General features: G+C 37.7%; 1 protein-coding gene and 1 pseudogene across 15 annotated transcripts in view; both read left to right on the top strand.

The window, feature by feature from the left end:
* The window catches only part of MPDZ (multiple PDZ domain crumbs cell polarity complex component), a 193,533-nt gene that overhangs the window by 92,017 nt on the left and 79,715 nt on the right, over positions 1-21,801 (top strand). For all 15 annotated transcript variants that reach the window (XR_010407652.1, XM_064579269.1, XM_064579277.1 and 12 more), the window contains 3 exons: positions 9,545-9,743; positions 15,691-15,795; positions 18,039-18,131. Coding sequence is in view for 14 of the 15 variants with exons in the window: in XM_064579269.1 (XP_064435339.1) it covers positions 9,545-9,743; positions 15,691-15,795; positions 18,039-18,131 (397 nt within the window). In the remaining variant the exon portion in view is untranslated. The remainder of the gene's footprint in view (positions 1-9,544; positions 9,744-15,690; positions 15,796-18,038; positions 18,132-21,801) is intronic.
* Positions 30-7,347, top strand: LOC123850202 (large ribosomal subunit protein uL6-like; annotated as a pseudogene).

Below are 21,801 nucleotides of genomic sequence, written 5' to 3'. Positions count from 1 at the left end.
ACTCCCTTGCCAGAGACAAAGTCTTGAGCATGGTTTCAGCATTGTTGGCCGTAAGCAGTAAAATAGATGTCATAAATGTTCCTGTAGTTTTTCTGGTTTCTCTTTTTATGTACTCTTTATTTTTCCTGAAATGGTTAACAGGTTTGTTTACTTCAGACTAGCTTAAATCCTCACTCTCTTAATTATTTAAAAGTATTCATGAGCCTCATTCACATTCAAGTAAAAGATATATGAATTGTTTGTGTATGAAACAGCAAATCAGAAAAGGAATTCTTAGAAAATGAAAAGTCAGCAATTTGGAATTTAGAATTCTTTGAAAAAGTAAATTATTAGTTTCTTTGAATGTTACCAGTTATGCATAAGTCAGTTTGTATTTAATTTATCTCATTCAGTGAAATAAAGACTAAAAAGACAGCCAGGTGTGCTACCACCAAACTATAAATGCAAGTTATTCAATATTTCTTTCCAGGTGGCAGGATTTTTGTGTCCTCTTTTACCCATAAAGGGGCTGAGGCTGGTTAATAATCACAAACCTACTGAATTGGGCAAAGAAGATTTCCTGTACAAATAAGATCCTAATTACAATAGCTAAAACTATATGGAGGCAGAGCACATTTGTTCTTTTGCGTTCATGACTCAGCTCTGTCCCTAGTGCTTGGTGCTGTTAAATAGGATCGTAACTTAGTTGCTCTGGATGCCCAGTCGTAGCCCAAGACACTGTTTAGCTCTACATCAGAGATCTTGTTCCTTCTATCATGTAACCAAGCAATGCCCTTTGCATTGATATCTTATGGCAGAGTCTTGTTTCCTTGTTAAGTTTGAGACTTGGCAGTGAAGTCTAACCGTGCTTACTTGGTGAGTAGAATTCCAGTCTCTGTCTCCTTCTAAATTTTGTTCCATTTGGTGGCAGCTGGGTACTACTAACAGCAGCTAAATGGGGAACTATAGCAGAGAATTTTTACTTAACTTTACTATTTCTTTCATATTACACTGAATAGAGTAATCTAAAACTTAAGCTATAGAACTTTCTATAATTTGTTAATTATGAGACAGATATCATAGATATCTAAACATGTCAGAAATATTTCATCTGTTAAAGTGTTTCTGAAAGCATGTTACTTTGAATACTAGTTTTATAGGATGTTAATGGAAGTTATAAATGGGCTACAAGTTTAGAAGTTGGGAATGTGATACACTTAAGGAGACAGGTTTTTATTTGTATTACTTCTCAGTATCTTTGGTATTCAAATGTGCGTTGTGGATGTCTAAGAAGTTATAGAATGCAGCATTTCTTATATTTAATTGACCATGGAACCCATTTTTTTTTTACCTTCTTATAAGGCAGAGATTTTGCAAAGCCCAGGTGAAAATTCCTATTCTAATGTATTTATTTATTCAACTATTGAACATTTATTGTTTTCTATATTCTAGTCACTATGCATGGACACCATGATTTAACCACTTTCCTCAAGGATCAAGAGTGTAAGAGAGTAAGCAAATTGACATATCAAATCCTAAATGCATTAAAGTACTGTACATGCTCTGCTAGACATTCATAGCAAGAACATGGAAGGCGTAAAGGAGGGAATAGCGGATCCCTACTCTGAGCGTGGAGGAGTTTAGAAAGATTTCAAGGAGATTTTTATCACATAATTGGGGAAAATTGGAAGCTCCTAGTGCTGAGGCAGACATGTGAAGCACTACTGAACTTTGTGTGGCGTGGATGAAGTGAGGTGTGACAGGGGGCGGAGTGAGACGTGATGCTAACGGAATGGTAGGTGGGATACAGTTGCTGGAGGGGTTCATGTGCAGGACACAGGACTTCTGTCCTAGCACCCTCCTGCTGGAGGTTCCTACAGGCAGCAGTTGCTGAGGGCAGAAGAGTGACAGGGTCAGATTGGGTTTTAAGATGATTCTGGCTTAGACTGGTAAAGTATTTTGGAAGCCACCAGGAGACTCAATTAACAGTCATGGTTTGACCATACCTGGTTTTACAAACCGACCCTTTGGATTGCTTGCCTATTTTTAGTTTGCTGAGAGAATGTTGAATTTTGTCAAATATTTTTCTTCCTCTATTGAGACAGCCAAATGGGTTTTTGTTTGTTCTTTTAGTATGTTAGGCTACATCATTCTTCAGTGTGGTCTAAGATACATAAAACTGACCATTTTAAATATTTCTAAGTGTACATTCCTGTGACGGGTAAGTCCATTTACATTGTTGTGCAGCTGTCACCACCAAACATCTCTAGTATTTTTTCATCTTTTCCTATTGAAACTCTATACTCATTAAATAATAAATATCCTCCCTGTCCCCTAGTTCCTGGCAGCCATTCTACTGTCTGTCTCTATAAACCTTGACTATCCTAAGTACCTCATGTAAGTGGACTCATACAGTATTTGTCCCTTTGTGACTAGCTTATTCACTTAGCAGAATGTCTTCAAAGCTCATCCATTCATAGCATGTGTCAGAATTTCCTTCCTTTTTAAAAAAAATATTTTCAGAATTTCCTTCCTTTTTAAGGCTGAGTATTCCATTTGTTTATTCCTTCATTTGTTGTTGGACACTTGGGTTGCTTCTACCTTAACTTCTGAGTTTTGACATAAAAAAAAATACTAAGATGATTAAGCTCTTGGGGAAAAAAAGTAGTGAAAGGTGAAGTGTTCTTGCTTTCTATTATATCAGGATATTCATTTAAACCTTTATTTTATTTTTAAAATTATTTATTTATTTAAAGAGAGTGTAAGCAGGGGGAGGGACAGAGGTAGAGGGGGAGAGGGAATCTTAAGCAGGCTCCATGTGCAGTGCAGAGCCCAACACGGGGCTCGATCTCACGACTCTGAGATCATGAACTGAGCTGAAATCAAGAGTTGGATGCTTAACCAGCTGAGCCACCCAGTCACCTCTGATTTTAAAATTAAAGCATAAGAGTTCTTTGCCACATCTACTGTGAGAGCGAAAGACCACTGTCAACACTCTGTCAACACAGAAGAAGTCGACCTCACTCTGAAGGGATGCACTGGTATTGTGAAGGGTCCCAGAGGAACCCTGCGAAGGGACATCAGTCACATCCATGTAGAGCTCAGTCTCCTTGGAAAGCAAAAGAAGAGGCTCTGAGTTGACAAATGGCTGGGGACTGAACAGAACGGGCTACTGCCCATGGTAATCTGTTGTCATGCAGAGAACACGACCAAGGGTGTTACACTGGGCTTCCAGTACAAGATCAGGTCTGTGAATGGTCAATTCCCCATCGATGTTGTTATTCAGGAGAATGGTTCTCTTGTTGAAATCCAAAATGTCTTGGGTGAAAAATACATCTGCAGGGTTCAGATGAGGCCAAGTGTTGCTTGTTCGGTATCTCAAACCCAGAAACATGAGTTAATTCTTGAAGGAAATGATATTGAACCTGTATCAAACTCAGCTGCTCTGATTCAGCAAGCCACAACAGTTAAAAGCAAGGATATCAGAAAATTTTTGGATGGTATCTATGTTTTTAAAAAAGGAACAGTTCAGCAGGCTGATGAATGAGATCTAAGTCATCCAGCTATAGAAACAGCAAGATGCCAGATGATTTTTCAGACTTATTTATGAAATCTTAAAGATGCAATAAAAGCTGTATTGATTTGCAGCTTTTTCTTAAAATTAAAGCCTAAGGAAGCCCTTTCATTTGCTTTGTGAGACTAAACCACTTACTTGTAAGTGTGACATTATACCCTCATTAGTTTACCAACTAAATTGTAATATCAAAAGTATAAGTAACTTTTAGTGTTATTTCTCTGGTTCATTGACATTATTTGAAATAATTTATGTATGCAAAATATTTACAGGGCTTTGTCCCAGGATGTTAGACTTTCTGGAACCCAGTGAGGTTTCTCTAGCATTTTGGGGTTTGCATTCAGTATGCCAAAGAGAGAACATTTCTCTATGATCTCAAATGACAGATGTTCAATATTCAGATTTTTATAGCACTTAGAGTAACTACATATGAACGGAATCACAAAAAAGGACTATTCAAAAAAGTCTATGTAAAGCATTAAAATAATTAAAGCATTCATTTAAGCTTTTAATGTAAGAAGGTGTTGTCTTTACAACTTAAAGTAATAAAAAGCATGTTTATGTTTTAGAAAACCTAACTAGAGGCTGGCTTTGTGTTGGTAGGAGAGTATGTTACAATAGGGTCTATCACTGAACACATTTTTCTTTTTTTGACAGAGAGAGACACAACGAGAGAGGGAATACAAGCAGGGGAGTAGGAGAGGGAGAAGCAGGCTTCCCGCTGAGCAGGGAACCCGATGCGGGGCTTGATCCCAGAACCCTGGGACCATGACCTGAGCCGAAGGCAGACACTTAACAACTGAGCCGCCCAGGCACCCCTGAGCACATTTTTCTTAGATTCAGATTCTCCCTTTAATCAACTGTGTAAGGTTGTTTGCAGCTTTAGCCTTCTGGATTATTTGTTTCTTTCTCAAGGGTTAACCAGAGAAATTATTAATAAATGACAGGTTTCCATAAAAGCTGCCACATTCTGTTTGCTTTGATGTCACAAATCACTTTTTTTTACTTTGTTAAATTTAAGGGAGGAATGTTATATGCAGATATACTACATACACATGCATATAGTGATTTTTAAAAAAAATTTGGTCTTGGTGATTTTTCATAAGGTTTATGGTCCATTGGATAATTATGTTGTGTTAGGACTTAGAAAGTAAAAAGAAAAGGTTAAAAAAGATAAGAAGGAAAGAAAGGTATTATCCTCTTTTCACTGATTAGGACTAGAAACCTAGACAGACTCAGGAATTTCTCTGTAGGTACTCAGCTGTTAGAGAGTAGAACCAGTACTCAAACCTTAGTCTGTCTCTGATTTTCATGTACCGTATAATACATTTCAGTGCTTGAGTTACCCAAGGCTACATCAAGATTGCTCAAAGAAGTTTCATTTTGAAGCTGAATTAAGATTTGCATTTAGCCCTTAGAGAGCAATGTAGCTTTGGATTGGGATAGAGATGCATTTAAAATACATTTTGTGAGTTTCCTTTTGTTTTTATTTTGTACTTTATTGAGCACTTTGTGCCAGGCACTTTGAAAGGAACTCCACATGTTTTTCTCAGATAATTCTCTAAACAACCCTAAAAGGGGGCATGATTCCCATTTTACAGATGAGTAAAATGAAGCCAAGGGTGACATTAAGTCAGCTCGAGGCCACACTGATTAAAAGTGGTGGAACTCAGATTTGGAACCAGTTCTCTGGTTCTACCGTACATGCTTTGGGCTATTCTATTACACTTCTTCCAGGAAAAATTCGAGAGATCTTAGAAGTTACAACCAAAATCTAATTAGTGGCTATTACATCTAATTTGTTGAACCTGCAGAATTATCATTTGGTGATAGGGGATTCTAAGCTGAGCAAACTGTGCCAACTTCTGGTTTATGTAGTTGATGTGACCTGGTGGCCTTAATAGTGATAGCTGATAGAACTGTGAGTTAAACATACCATTAAAAATGAACTTAGAGGTCATGTTTACTATAGCTCACAGTGACTTGTCCCACGTCTGTGACTTGCTTTGTTGTAGAGTGCATGGTGCTAGTGAGAACAAGATGATGGGTTAGAGTCCTGGTACAGGCCACCAAATTAAATTTTGTTTCATAGTCATGCATTTTAGTTTTACTATAGTACAGTTGTTTGGTGGGTCTTGGGGGAAGGGTGGCAGCATCCGGGCAAACTAGAGTCCCTATTAAAACATTTCAGAGCCACCTGTTTGCTCATAAGAAACCCATCTTGGATGAAACAGTGTCTAAACTTTTTTGTTGGTTTATGGTAAGCAGAGGTGTTTTCTTGACAATAATACATTTAAAGTATTTGTCTTTCTCTGACTTATTTCACTTAATGTTCCATCCATGCCATCACAAATGGCAAGGCTTCCTTCTTTTTGATGGCTGAGTAATATTCCATTATATATATATAGATATATATACACATACACATTATATATACACATATACACACATTATACACACACACTCTCCACATCTTCTTTATCCATTCATCAGTCGATGGGCACTTGGGCTCTTTCCATAGTTTGGCTATTGTTGATAATGCTGCTGTGATTTCACTTATATGTGGAATTTAAGAAACAAAACAGATGAACACAAGGGACGCGAAGGAAAAATAAAATAATATAAAAACAGAGAGAAAGGCAAACATAAGAGACTCTTAACTATAGAGAACAAACTTAGGGTTGCTGGAGGGGGATAGGTAGCGGGAAGGATGGGTTGAAATGGGGGATGGGCATTAAGGAGGGCACTTGTGATGAGCACTGAGTGTTGTATGTAAGTAATGAATCACTAAATTCTCCTCCTGAAACCAATACTACACTATATGTTAACTAACTTGAATTTAAATAAAAACTTGGGGAAAAAAAGAAAATTTCCCAGGAAACAGTTCTTAGGAACATTAAAATCAATAAATGTGCTTCCAAAAAATAATAAAAAATAAAAAAATAAAATGTCCATTATAGTGGACTATTATTCAGCCATGAGAAAGGAGGAACTCCTGCCATTTGTCACTACATGGATGGACCTAAGTGAAATAAGCCAGAGAAAGATAAATACTGCGTGATCTCATTTATGTGTGGAAACTTTTTTAAAAGTTTAACTCACAGAAACAGAGTAGAATAGTGTTTTCCAGGGGCTGAAGGATGGGGAAAATGGGGAGATGCTGGTCAAAGGATACAAGCCTTCAGCTGTGAGATGAGCCAGTTCTGGGGAATCTCATGTCCAGTACGCTGACCATAGTACTATATTGTATACTTAAAATGTGCTAAAAGAATCAATCTTAAGTGTTCTCATACACACAAAAAAGGTAACTATGTAAGTAACTGAACTGTGGTGGTGACCATTTCACAAGGTATATGTCTATCAAATCATCACATTATATGCTTGAAATGTATATAGTTTCTTTGTCAATTATACTTCGATCAAGCTGTTGGAAAAAAAGAATCTCCATGGCTGGGAAAATTGAGGTAGAGCCGAGAACTAGCAAATTTCCTATGATGATGTAAAACAGGGGTCAGCACACTTTCTCTGTAAAGGACCAGACAGTAAATACATTCGATTGTGTAGGGGATACAACCTCTGTTGTGCCTGCTCAGCTCTGCTGGTGCAGCATGGACACAGCCATGGAAGATCCATCAGTGAACAGCCACAGTCAGGTTCCAATAAAACTTCATTTGTGGTTGCTAAAAAAATAAAGATAAAAATCATTAGTGTAAGTCTTAACAGAATATTTTAAATACATTTGATAATGGTTCATTTCTACGAGAGAACTATAGCTAGGTAACTAGAGCTCAGATGTCCCATATCTAGACATGAAATACCAAGTTGGAAACATATTATAGTCAGGATTGTTCTTAAAAAGATACTTGAAATATGGGGCACCTGGGTGGCTCAGTCGGTTAAGCATCTGCCTTCGGCTCAGGTCATGATCCCCAGGGTCCTGGGATCGAGTCCTGCATCAGGCTCCTTGCTCAGCGGGGAGTCTGCTTCTCCCTCTCCCTCTGCCCCTCCCTGCTCATGCTCTCTCTCGCTCACTCTCTCCCTCTCAAATAATTAATAAAATCTTTTAAAAATTAAGAAAAAATATTTGAAATATGTCTAATTTGGTATTGTTAAAATTAATATTTAGAAGAATTTCTTTATTTTTATATAAAAAATACAAACCTAAAAAGGAATTTGTGATGTCTCTCAAAGCCAGTTTTTATAAACTACCCTTATAGCTTTATAGCTCTCCTTACATTATTTAATTACATAAACTTGTTTGGAAGGAACTTTTAGCACTTGGTTTTACGTGAATTTACTTACATTTTTTTTAAAAAAATTTTTAAAGATTTATTTATTTGAGAGAGAGAGAGCACAAAAGGGGGTAGGGCCAGAGGGAGAAGCAGACTCCCCGCAGAGCAGGGAGCCCAACGTGGAGCTCAATCCCAGGACCCTGGGATCATGACCTGAGCCGAAGGCAGATGCTTAACCAACTGAGCCACCCAGGTGCCCCTCCTTACATTAATTTTATATAAAATTTTAAACATAATTTCAAAAGGTTTTATATTTTTGAAGAAGTAGAGTGAAGGTAGGATGAGAAGGAAACATAAATTCAGAGGGTGTTTATTGAGAAACCCTTTCTCAGGGAGTGGTATTGAAGAGTGAGAAGGAATTGGCTGTGCGAGAGCTGCAGGAAGAGGGTGTCAGGCAAAGACTGAAGTGGGGAGAGACTGGGTGTATTTCAGAAAGCAGTCCATGAGGCTGGAGGCCAGGGAGCCAAGGGCATGGTGCTCAAGACGGGTGATGTCGGGAGGGCCAGTCCATCAGTGCCCTACATCTGTGCCAATTAGGTGTGCTGTATATGAAGCACCACGGGACACCGGTAACGGATTGTTAGCTAGGGAGTGATGTGATCTGTCTCTTTTGAATGGTCGCTGTGTCTGTTCTGAGAAGAACACATTGGCAGTTGTCAGGAGACCAATTAGGAAGAGCAATTAGGAAGCTCTTTCAAAAAGTGAGGCAAGGAGTGCCGGCTTGGTGTAGGGTTAGTGTAGAAACAGTGAAAGATGGATGCATTCGAGATAAATTTTGGAGCTAGAAATGACAGGACATGGTGATGGATTAGAGATAAGAGGTGAGCGAGGGAGTTAGGAATGAGGAACCACTCCAGCATTTCTGCTTTGAGAGATGCAGAGGAGCATAATGATGCCCTTAGCAAAGAGAGGAAGGGACCTGGTGAAATAAGGGAAGTGAAAACTTGGAAATTCAATTTTATATATACTAAGGTTGCGTTTCCTGTTAGCCATCTAGGGAACATGTCAGGCAATGAAATACCCAGATCTGGAGCTCCTAGAACTTCAGATTTAGAGATGAAATGGGAAGAGATTAGAATTAGGTCCACATCACTTCAGTTAAACAGACTGTACATCAGGCACTGAGGATAAGACTTGAATACAAGCTTCTTGGTGTTAGGTATGCTTTTTTCATCTCAAGAAATCATCATAGAACTTGGCACATAGTAAGTATATAGTAAATATATAGTGAATGAATAAATGATGTAGAAATAAGGTAATAGCATGGAGTTTCTTAATTTATACAACTCATTTTCCATTTGTAGTCTTGCTCTTTATTCTCTTCTATGTATAAGAGATGAACTGCTATAAAATTGATCTGTTATTGTCAAAATACCTTCCTTGGGAGAGTTTTCTATTTAGGGGGCAACACATCAAATAGCCTGAGTTATATTCACTCCACAGCGTAGACCTATTTCATCTCCAGTATATTCAACATAGAATGTCTTTTTCTAGATACAGGTTCAGAAACATTTTAAAATGTACTTAAAATATATTTTGTGTTAGAAACTTTTTTCTTTCCTTTTGATTGTTTTTTTATTGGATAAAAAAGTTACTCCTATTCTTTTATCTATGAATCCATAGGGATTATTAAATTCAAGTTAAAATGAATTTCAGGGTCATGAATTTGATACATATCTGTGCTCCTCCTTTACCATAGGGATGACAGTGAGTGCTAATAAGGATGGCTTGGGGATGATCGTTCGAAGCATTATTCATGGAGGTTCCATTAGTCGAGATGGCCGGATTGCTGTTGGGGACTGCATCTTATCTATTAATGAAGAATCTACTATCAGTTTAACCAATGCCCAGGCACGAGCGATGTTGAGAAGACACTCTCTCATTGGGCCTGACATAAAGTAAGTATCATTTGGACTCCAGTTTGGCTTGGGAAATTCGAGAATTTCAATTCATGAGTCAGAATTTTTTTTTCAGTATGTACTTCTGTTTAATATGCAAAAATTATCACATATTTATTAAAAATAAAACCCTCAGGAATTTGACTATTCCTGAATAGTTCTTGATTGTAGGTATAGTTTCTTTAAGACTATACGATGTTGAAATATTTGAAAACGATTTGCCTCCTGTGTTTAATTTTACTCCAGTGCTTTGCAAAAACCTGAGACATCTCTCACAGAGCAGGAGGGTCCACTCAGGATCTTACAAAGAAGTTGGCCTCAATGTAAGGGACTGTGTACTACCTAATTGATGTATATGAATCCTAGGACTAAGCTAGTTCTTTAATGGCCAGTCATGGAAAAGACCATATAGAACAGCATCAGTCTGACCCATAATTTACCATTTGGTCAACTACCTCATGATCCAAGAGCAGTCACCAGTATATTGGTATAGTCCAATTGTAGGTCACATAGGATATTTTGTCAGGAAGTGCTTAAACTATCCCATAATCCCATAATGTGCTAAAAGCACGTTATAGATGTGGCTTGGTTTTTAAAGTTACTAAACATTTCTTGAGCCAACATAAAAATCAGTTCATGACTCTGTCACACCTCATCAATGTAATAGCTTGGCTTTTTTTCTCTAGCATTAACCATTGAATATTTTTATATAATGTATAAGGGATAAAATAGTAAAATAAGAGCTCAGGGAAAGATTATTTACCTTAAATTAATGTAATGATTACCATTATGGGAAACTTTGCTGTATTAATGTTATTTTACTGACTGCATTCTGTATTATTCTTTTGCAAAGTATATATTGCTGGAGCTTAGATAAGAAAAAATATATATACATTCTGTTTTTCATTATGCCATCATTAAAAGCAGAAAAATATATACTGTTTGAAGTGGATTCTGCCATCTTATACAAAAGTAGTATTATTTGGGGGCAGAATTTCTCTAATGGGCTTTCATAATTTTGCATGCCCTTTTGACTTTTATAATGGAATAGATCATTTCATCCTGTGACAATTCCTTAATTATCTTAATAATGTGAGTCCAAGTACATTAAAAATTTCAGTGCCTCTAAGAAAAAATAAAAACTTTAAGAGCTTTCTTTACCACTTGTGGGCCGGTGTCCATCCCGCTAGCTTCAAAGATGAAGGATGTAGACCACGTGGGGATCCCTTACTGCAAGGCTTTTAGCTTACATAGTTTAGATGTAGTATAAAACACACATGGCCTGGTAATTGGTCATTTGATTTATTGTGTGATAATGCATGTCTTCTGTTATGAGCACGGCTGCAGGTCCCCTGCCCACTTTTTGGCACTCTGAGCACCAGAAATGGTGCTTGGTTATCTCTCTGTCCCCCTCAGTTCTAATGTACTGCAACACTTAGAAAGTGACCAAGAAATAAGACCATTGTGACATTGATTTAGCATAGTTAGGCATCTAGTCAACTCTAGGAAAGTTGTCCGGTACTTTTTCAAGCTCCCAAAGTTCTTTTTCTCCTTTTCTTCTTTCTACTGCTATTGTTATTTGCTTTGTTTGTTTGTTTTCCCACCTTCTGAGTCAGCACCAGGATGGACCCATTCGTGCTTACAGCAGCTTTATTAGGACCTTTAAGGATATCCGAGGTAACTTCATAAATTACTGCCTTAGGATCCCAGGAGTCAAAATGTAATATCTTAAATTAAAAAAGAGAATAAGAAAAATCCTGCAACTTTCCCTCCTCTGGAAATCAATTAGCCAATCAATCTCTTTCTCACATTCTCACCTGTGTGTGGGCGCACACACACATAATTCATAAACATAATCACAAAACACGTTAATTTCTTCCCAAGTGTCCTACTAAGGCTGAGATTCAGATGGTTATAGTTTGACTTAGGGGGTAAATGGTAGAGAGAATTTCGAATCATATAATCCTTTTTCAGAAAAAGTGTGTGAAATGATAAAAATAAATAGCCATTTAGATTGACCAGGGCTGAGCAGCATTTTGCATGAAGTGTTTTGGCCCTGTCCCTTCCTTATCACTAGCTTTTATGTAGCAGAAGGTTTAGAATTACCTTAAGAGCTATGTGAATAATTCTCCCAAAAGGAAAGTCCTTCCTTTACTCTGAATGGAACCATATCATTGCCTCTGGCCAATTAAGCTTTGTAGTCATTACGTGGATCTAGGCTCCACCCACATCTCTTCCTCTTTGTCTCTTGTTATGAACCTAGTTTAATATGGGATGGTAGTGGAGGAGTGTATTGGGGGGACTTAAAAAAAAAGACTCTAAATGGTTCAGTTTCATAACTGATTGGTTTTAGGAAAAGCATTGCTATTGAAGACAACGCACCCCATTTCTTTTTTGCCGTTTGCGATAGATAGCAAGGAACTTTGTGTGTGTGCATTCATGCATGCCTGGGTAGATAATTTGAGTTTCAAGAGTTCAAGAACAGCCAGTTTAAGTTCCAGGTTTCATTATTTTGTATGGAAAACCAGATGTGAAGCCTCACCAGAATGCATTCTGTTTCACTTCTCACTCCACCTTGCCAGGAGCTCTTATATTTCTGTAATAATAGCCAGGGTTTTGTGCTTAGCAGCAGCTGCTTCCAACATCTGCCAGATAATTACCGAGCTGAATCAGAATTCACCTGCCTTAACCTAAAGTGTGGGATGAATTCCTGATCAAGGAATAAAAGATTGATTGCAGTTACATTTTTCTATGCTTGTTAATAATCACTGCTATAGACACCAGTAAAGAGCAGATGCTTTTCTGGGGGAGGTGTCAATGGGGAGGGAGGTGGAAAGGGGAAAAAAAAAACAACCAGGAGCACCCACTTGTAACTACATATGTATGCGTCTCACATTCCGCACAAGACACTGACATTTGTTAACACCATTGTAAAAAGATGCCGCCGCGTATGCCGCACATTCTAGATTTTCTGCAGCACCTGCTGATGATCGAGCCCCCTTTTATGTGTGAGTATCGGTGATTCAAAAGCTCATTATGACTGTGTGTTACAACTTGTCTGTGAAAACCATTTCATGCTTTTGTAACTTCCCATTGCAGGGATAGATCCAGATAGAGACTCAGTGTGAACAGTTTGGCTTTCTTTTCTTCATTTATGTGAGAATGTAAATACCAGCAGAACTATGAGATTGTTACCTGTTCACATTGCACTGATGATTGGGAACTCATTTGAAAATCATATTTTCCAACTACTAAGCTTTCAAGCTCCTTTGTAGGGAATGATCCTGCCTGTGTGTGCAGGCACGGTCTCTGGATTAATAGCCGGATCACATTTCAGCATCACTAATGCTATTCTTCATCCTTTCACTCCATTTGTAACCAAAGGTTAGTTTACGTGTAAGAATCTCTAATACAGCTCTCAAAGAAGCTGTTTCAGTGTGTTTATTCAGTTCATAATTCATTTTTGGTGCCCTTCCTGGGATTCGGAGGTTTTATGTGCCATATGACTAGGCGTGTATTAAAATTGCTTTGCATGTGCTGTTGCATTGTGGGAATCTTGTTCCGGTGTCCTCACTGTCTGTATTGGGGTAAATATTTATGAAAACTGCTTTCTTTCCTCTTTCTCACTGCTGTCTAAAATATCATAAAAATATTTGTATAACTCCCAGTCCCCTACCCTTGGTAAAAGGAAAAACAGTTTGGGACAAATATAGAGGAAAATTCATTTTTGGCATTGTTTGGGATAGAAACATTTTTTTCCTTCTCAAAACATTTTAAAAACACAGTCCTTTGAACTGATTATTATTATCTTTGCTAGTGTGTTCTGGCTTTCCCTTTACCTTTATTGAATCTTCAGAAATAATACTTTTTTTTAAGATTTTATTTTTCATTTATTTAAGAGAGAGAGACAGAGAGCAAGAGAGAACATAAGCAGGGGAAGAGGCAGCGGGAGAGGGACAAGCAGACTCCCCGCTGAGCAGAGAGCCTGATGACTTGGGGCTCCATCCCAGGACCCCCGAGACCATGACCTGTGCTGAAGGCAGACACTTAACCGACTGAGCCACCCAGGCGCTCCAATACCAGTTTTCTTGAATAGGCTTTTTAGGTTTATCTTTATTTGTCTTTGTATAAAATAGAATCAATCTTCCTGACATAATGCGTTATACATTTTTTTACTCATTATTTTGGGAAGGGATAAATTCAAATTTACTATTCAATATATTTTTAACACCATAGAGAAGGTGTTTTTGTAGATGAATAAATTAAGTAGGACCAGAATTAGAATGCGACTCTGTCTCCCAGTGTACTCCTAAACCCTCTGAACTGTGCTTTCTGCTTTATTTTTTGGTCCTGGAGGTGAAAGTGTCATGAAGAGAGACTCCCAAGTGTACACAGAGTCTGCCCAGAGTGATCAGGCGTGACCAGGCTAGCTTATGCCCTGGTAAAGCACTGTTTTATATTTGTTTTATGCTTTTCAGCTACAATAGCCGCATGAAAAGTGACATCCTTCTTGTGATTGAGGATATGGAGATTTGGTAGTGGTGATTTACCCTCCCATTACACTCTGATGAGCACACAGAGCTGTGTCTTCTGACTCCAAATTTAAGTGACCTCACAGAGTGAATGCTTTTTATGGAATATCCAGTATGTCTGAAATTACATATCTTCCTCCCTTAGTAAATTATACCAGTGGCATAATTCGGATTTTATTATGACATAAAAGACAGTCCTTTGATCCATGCCCTCCCCTGCTAAGGTTTTATGTACTTATTGTCTTCATGGGTAAGTTATGGATAGCTAGTTTAATAGTCTTCATGATTTTTATATTGTGTAATTTTGATACATACTTCTTTTTTAGTTGCACAAGTGCAGAACCAGTTTGTAGTTCAGTGTTTCTCTTACCTAACTATTCCTTAAGTTGAGGATCTTGGAGGTATATTGGTTATCTAGCCTTTTATAGGACAGCAGTAAACTTGAATTTTCAAATATCAGTTTCTAAACATTCTAGCTGTAGTCAGCATCTTGCTCAGTGCCTTCCACATTACAGGCATTCAGCCAATACTTGTTTAATTACTAAGTGACCGTTCAAGTGTAAACATGAGGCTTTTCTCTAAAACCAAAATAACTTATTACAGAGTTGCTACAAATTAGTAAGAGAGTCTTCCCATAAACTTATGCTAGTTTGAACTTCAGACTTTCGGGTTCATAACTTAATAGAGCTAACATATAATTATTATATATTTGTTAATTCCCATAATTAATTATGTATTATGGAAGAATGTAAAGTAATTTGGGGTAGCCAGTATTTTAGCGGAGTATGTGTAATTTGTTCCTGCTAAGGAACCCAAAAGTCTTTGGATGAAATTAATGTTATTACTGACAGTTATATTTGTAAGGATTAGTAGATCTTTTTTAAAAGATTTTATTTATTTATTTGAGAAAGGGAGAGAGAGCACGAGCTGGGGTTGGGGCAGAGGGAGAGGGAAAAGCAGCCTCCCCCCTGCTGAGCAGGGAGCTGCACGAGGGGCTGGATCCTAGGACCCTGGCAAACGCTTAACCAACTGAGCCACTCAGGTGCCCCAGGATTAATAGATCTTTCTAAAAATTGCTGTTAGTTTTGTTATTTGGAAATTGAAATAATGCTGCTTTTCTCCCCCATATGATTATTGGTAAACATATAGTTTATCAGCATTTTAAAGTTTAATTGTTGTTTAAAATTTAAAGTAAAAACTTTAAACTTTAATCTGTTATTTTTGCATATAGGATGCTTTATCCTTTGGAAGTTTGGAGTCTCTGCTGAGTAAGCTGGTTAAATGAGTTGTGTGAAAAAGTAGGGATGAAGGGACAAGATCATTTTATTTCTGTATTTTGGAATCTTTTCCTGTTAGGCACAACTTTGCTTTCCTTCTTTTTTTTTTTTTTTTTCATGGACTGTGTTCTATTCCAGAATTACTTATGTGCCCGCAGAACATTTGGAAGAGTTCAAAATAAGTTTGGGGCAACAATCTGGAGGAATAATGGCCCTGGATATTTTTTCTTCATCCTCTGGCAGGTGAGTGAAGCAGTGAGCTTGGTGCAGGGAGTGAATGATGCAGCAAGTTCCAAGGGAGACTTTGAAGCCAGAGTCAGCAGGACTAGCAATGAAAAAGAATGATTTCCTTTTGTCTCTTTCCAGATTTAAAAAAAAAAAAAAATTCACCCCATCCTCCCCATTACTTAAGAAAGTATCATACAGTGTGGAAAATACATGAAAGCTCAAATCAAGAAATTAAAATCATCTTAAGCTGCACCACTCTGCATAGTACTCTTCATATACTAAGTTTGGGGAATTCTCAGATCTCAGTATTATTTCATTAATTCACTGGCGCCTACAGTTTGTATGATACTGTATCATGCCTTTTCCTCTCTCATAAATGTTTTCAAACATGTTCAGAAATTTTATTTATTTTTTTATTAACATACATACAGATTCAGAAACATTTTTAATGGTTATTTCTTACTTTTTTGGAAAGTGTTGAGCTGAACATCACGAGCATTAACAACATAAGGAATGACCAACACATTTATAGGGGCTTATCTGGGTTGATGAAAGGATTCATGGATTATAGAATCGTTTGAAGAAAATGGGGGTTTTGTATCAGAGGATTCAGGATGTTAGTCTTCTTATAGCTAAAAAGGCAGGAAGATGTGATCCACTATATCTGAGAGTGTGTCCGAGTAGCCCCCTGAGCTTGGACTTGATGGGTAAGATCCTCCCCCTCCCCATGGCTGTCACTGAATATTTTCGGAACTCATTTTAAGTTCTCATTATTGTCTGTGTTCCATACTTCTTCTTCTCTCCTATTCCTTCCAACTCTGTTTCCCGAGGGTTAGACCCTCTCTTCATCTCTCTGCCCTGCATCTTCAGGATACAGCTTCCCTCAGTCTATCTTGTTCTCGGTCTGCTTCTTAACATCCTTTTTAAAACTCCCCTTTTTGAAAAAATAAAATTAAATTAAATCCGTTATGTGGATCCATTCCCAAAAGTCTTGTCCCACTGTCAGGCTTAGGCTATTGGATCCCAGCCTCATTCAGAACCTTCTTCCTCAACTTGCTCAGGAGAGGAATTCAAACATACAACAGTAGGTAGTACAGTTAGGCAGATAGATTTTCCCTTAACAGTTGAAAAGCAAAAATCTAACATTTAGGTCAAAGGAAGAATGACATGTTTAGGGAGACCCTGGACAGTTAGTTGCTTTCCAAAGATGTTGTGAAACATATTCAAACACAGACGATTATTGGGTTTTATGACTTCTGATCTCAGAGTCAAAAGGTTATGTGATTTGACAGAGTTCAGTATTCCTGTCACTGGAGAATAGATATAATTTGAGTGTATACTTTCTTTAGATTATTCAGTTTCTATAGAAATCAGTTGCAAACATTTATTAAATCAGAATTTTTATGGCTTTCTTTGCTTTCAAAGGAATATGTGGACATTCATCTTTAGAAAGCCAAGTTTAACTAACAGCGTTAAGGACACACCATAATTGCTTAACCATTCTCTATTGCCCTTACAATGTCACTCATTAATACAAAGTATACCTTTGGGAAAACAAAGTATTTATCAATATGGTTATTTATAGTTTAATTTACAATTAGTTAACAGACTGGACACATTTTGTTATGCCTGGCATTTGGCAAAATTGAATTCCTACAGAAATTGAAAAGTGACCTTAAATAGAAGGACATCGTGAACTGCTTTCTGTAAGGAGTATTCTGTGTGTGGTCCTTCTGGCTGGAGTGAAGTTGGACTTTAAGCATTTTATATTTTTCTTGAAGGGAAAACACTGGCCCATTCTTAGGAGACAGAGATGCTAAATTTCTGCCTTACTTGACGATAAGTTCTTTCAAGTCAGGGATCGATCAGGACTGTGTAAGCTTATAACCCATATGGTGCTTCTACCTTTTGTATGTTGTGTTTAAGAAATACTTGAAGTTTTCTCTTTAATTCTGATATTTTCCCCTTCTTGTTCCTTTTCCTTATTCTCCCACGTTTCTTTGGGAAAGAAACAGACTAGCTAAGAATTTTAGTGTTCAGCTCTATCTCCAGACTAAGTTATGGTAGATTGATTCTAATGTCAGGTTTTTATTTTCATTTGATTAGGTTTTATTTCCCCCTTAATGTAAAATGGGCCAAGTATGGTGAAAATATGAAGTAGTTCTGATTTTTAGCAAATCAGTAGTAAAGTATATATAAGACAAACTTGCACAGTTTTACTAGGATTCTGGAGTATTCACTGTGTAAATTTTTAACAGAGACATTCCAGAACTACCAGAGCGAGAAGAAGGAGAGGGAGAAGAAAGTGAGCTTCAGAATTCAGCGTACAGTAATTGGAACCAGCCCAGGCGGTAAGAACTATTTCTGTCTTCTGCCTACTCAGTGTTTAAAGATAGGGAGGTGTGGTTTTAAGTACTGGATTACAACTTGGCACTGTGACATAGGGCAGGGTGTTCTAATATCCCTTACCCTCCATTTCTTCCTGTGTGCAGTGGAGAGGATACTGTGTTATTACACAGGGTCTAAACTAAACACATATACAAGGGTTTGGCACATAGTAGGGGCTAAATATGATTAACTAGAGAAAATTATGCATAGGTAGTTGGAAAGGATAATATTTTCTGTAGAGTTCAATCTTGGGTTTACCACCAAATGTTAATTTAAATTTTCTCTAGCATTTGTAACATATATATTCAAAATGTGTGTGTGTGTGTGTGTGTGTGTAAGCATCTTGTTATCACAGCCTGCAGTTATTTTAACCCATGCTCTGTCTGGAACCAATTTCATATATAGTAGAAAAATAGCTTTCCTAAATATGTTCAGATATATCGCTGTGCATCAGTAAGGCATATTTTTGTGTTCATGCTGAGTAAAATCAAATTCAGTTTCATAGGAATTTATTGAGTCCTGATTGTGGATGCAGATGATTTTGTGAATAACAGGCAAGTATGAGACCTAAATCCTGCCTTCAAGGAAGTGTCATGTACTGGGATAGGCAAGATGTGGAGACACACAAAATAATTAAAGAAAAATGTAAATGTAAAGTATATTAAGTGTAAAATATTAGTCGTCTTGGCTATCCCCTCTAAACAGATCCACAGGTGACCATCATAATGATTTCTTGCACTTAGGAAACACTTAATATTTATTCTACAATAAATACATAAAATACTCCAGAGAGAAAAATTTCTACTCTTCAGAGATGTAACATGGTTCGATGGTTTTCGTTGCTTACATTTAAACATTTTTAGGTTGAGTCCTATTCAAAGTATAGAAAACATACTATATTGCTTTCACAAAAAACAATAAGCATTACTGGCCATTTAAAATGACTTTTTGATTGGAATTCTTTAAAAAGCTATTAGCCTACTTAAAGAAATCAAGGTCTCTCTACATCATTACTCACATTGAGAACAGAATATAAATGCTAGATCTGTGGCAGAAAATGTGTCATTTCTTATTTATATGAGGATAAAAGCAAAAGGGAGTTAGATGAAATTATTTTGTAGCTGGTGATCATAGTGATAAACTTGAATTTTGTTGGAGGACAGTAATCACAGGCAAAGAAAAAGATAGATTTTTCAGTTTTAATAATGCTGTTGGAGGAAAAGTAGAATTTAGAAGGCAATATACAAAATGTTTGGCATCCATAAGAGCCATGTTAGAATTCTAACTTCGACAGTTCTTAAGGTAAATTTCTTTTTTTTTAAAATTATTTATTTATTTATTTGAGAGAGAGAATGAGATAGAGAGAGCATGAGAGGGGGGAGGGTCAGAGGGAGAAGCAGACTCCCCGCCGAGCAGGGAGCCCCACACCAGGCTCTATCCCAGGACCCTTGAGATCATGACCTGAGCTGAAGGCAGACACTTAACTGACTGAGCCACACATGTGCCCCTGGCTCATAGATTTAAATGTACTGTTTACTTTATCAGAAGTTGTCAACTCGCTTTTTATGGTGGCTGTACCAATTTTTACTTCAATTCTCAATATATGCGAGTTCCCTTTTCCTCACATCCTTGTTGCCACATCATATGATCATTGAAACAACACGTTTTTGTCAACCTGATAGTTAGAAAATGGTATCTTGTCTTAATAAACAATGTCTGAGCAAAACAGGATTAAGGTGGTGGGGTGCACATTTTCTCACTTGTCCATGTGGATTGAATTTTGTATCTTGCTTACATTGCTTCAGTAATCATAATCTCAATCATCATAATAAGAGTAATAAAAGATTGATTGATTGCTGTATGCCAAACTTCGCATTGCACTTTGCATACATTCATTAATTTAATCCTCACAGCAAACCCTGATGTAGAGCGACTTACTGGCTCCATTTCATAGAGGAAGGTAAGAGAGAGACTAAATAAGTTGCAGAGGGTCACACAACTGTTAAGTAGTAAAAAATCAGGACTCAAACCCAGGGACTCAGTTCAGAGCTCAGGCAGCCTGGGCTCAGATCCCTTTTACCTTTGCTTTTCTGAATTTCATTCTTTGTAAGCCTGTGTATAGGGCTCAAGAAAGGCTGCCACTTTTCCATACAACTAACTCTGAACATGTTCTCTAAAACTTTGCTTTTATAGGTCTCCTTTTTCTGTCCAAGGAATGTTTCCCATGTTCCGTTCAGTGAGGGAGTCTGGTTCCTCAGCACTGTGGTCATTTTGGCAGCTCTGTGTTCCTCTTCAATCTTCTCCAGTATTTTAAGTAGTTATGGCCTTTCTTCCAGAGAGTACACTGTATTTGAAAACACTGCTGTCTGCCAGACCCCATGTAAGCGTACAGGGCTATTATCCAAAGATTGTTTAACCTCTCTGCTCCTCTTCCCTTTATGAAATGGGGCTAATAAGAGTATCCATCTCAAAAAAAAAAAAAAAAAAAAGAGTATCCATCTCATAGGGATGAAGTGAGAATTAAATGAAAGTATGTGGAATTCACCTAGAGAATAATGCTGAGCACAAAATAAGCTCTTGAGTGTTTGCTGCTATTATTTTTATTATTTAAGAAATTATAAGAATCACTTTCCAATTCACACTAACTACAGAGAACCCTAGGAGACATTTTCTTTCATTTTTTTAAATTTATTTTTTCCTTTATAAGAGAAGGGTTAAGTAGTCCTACGAATGTATTCTGAATTCTTAAATGTTTACTACAAATGGCTAAATATACTGACTTCTTTATTTCGTCTTGTTATCTTAGGAACTGCTTTCAGAAACAAGGAAGGATTTTGGTTCTTGTCTTTCACAGAATTCCCATAGTGAAAGAAAATGATGACTAGGATTTTAACTAGTTTAAACTATTCAAACAAACATTATTAAGATTCAGGAACATGGTGACATCCTTTCAAACTAAATAGAGTTTCTAGGATTTTAGATTTCTAATAAGGAAAAAAAAATGCTGACCTCGGGTACCTCCATCTGACTGGGGACTGTCGTCCCCCCCAGCGCCCACCGCCAGTGCTCTTTTATCCCCAGCCTTTTCTTACTGGATTGCCCTCACCACACGAGAGTCCTTACTCCAACCTTTCCTCTCCTCTGGGATCTCCTCAAAGCTCAGATTGAGGGCATCTGTTTGGACCATGCTCTCTTCTATTTAACGTCCAACACTGACTCCCTTCCTGCAGCACAGAGCCGATTACAGTCTCATTATCTCAGAGCTCTTGGCTAGAGTTCTCTGCGTTTCTCCTCGCAGCCAGACACCTCACTGCAAATGTCCTTATTCTTCTGTCCCAGCCTTTTCATAAGACAGGAACTTACTGCATTCATAGCTCTTACAGCTATATGCAGTTATTAACTCTGAGTGTCTGTGTGTGTTACACGGGTGGAGGAAGTACATTCAAGGCAGAGGAGGTAGCAAGCACCAATGCCCCAAAGCGGGAGAGCATGCCTGATGAACTTCAGGAAGAGCAAGAAGATGCTGTGGTAGCTGGAGTGGAGAGCGGAGGCCAGAGAGCTGTGGGAGATGAGTTTAGGGAGGTGGTGGTGGGATCAAATCATGAAGGGTACTGTCAGCCCCTGCTTTCCATG

This window comes from Mirounga angustirostris, unplaced genomic scaffold (assembly GCF_029215605.1).
Source record: "Mirounga angustirostris isolate CCGP_5_RB_7025 unplaced genomic scaffold, mMirAng1.0.hap1 SCAF_15, whole genome shotgun sequence".
Taxonomy (NCBI): Eukaryota; Metazoa; Chordata; class Mammalia; order Carnivora; family Phocidae; genus Mirounga; species Mirounga angustirostris.
The sequence above is the reverse complement of the archived record's forward strand: the minus strand, read 5'-3'. Positions and strand labels throughout refer to the sequence as shown.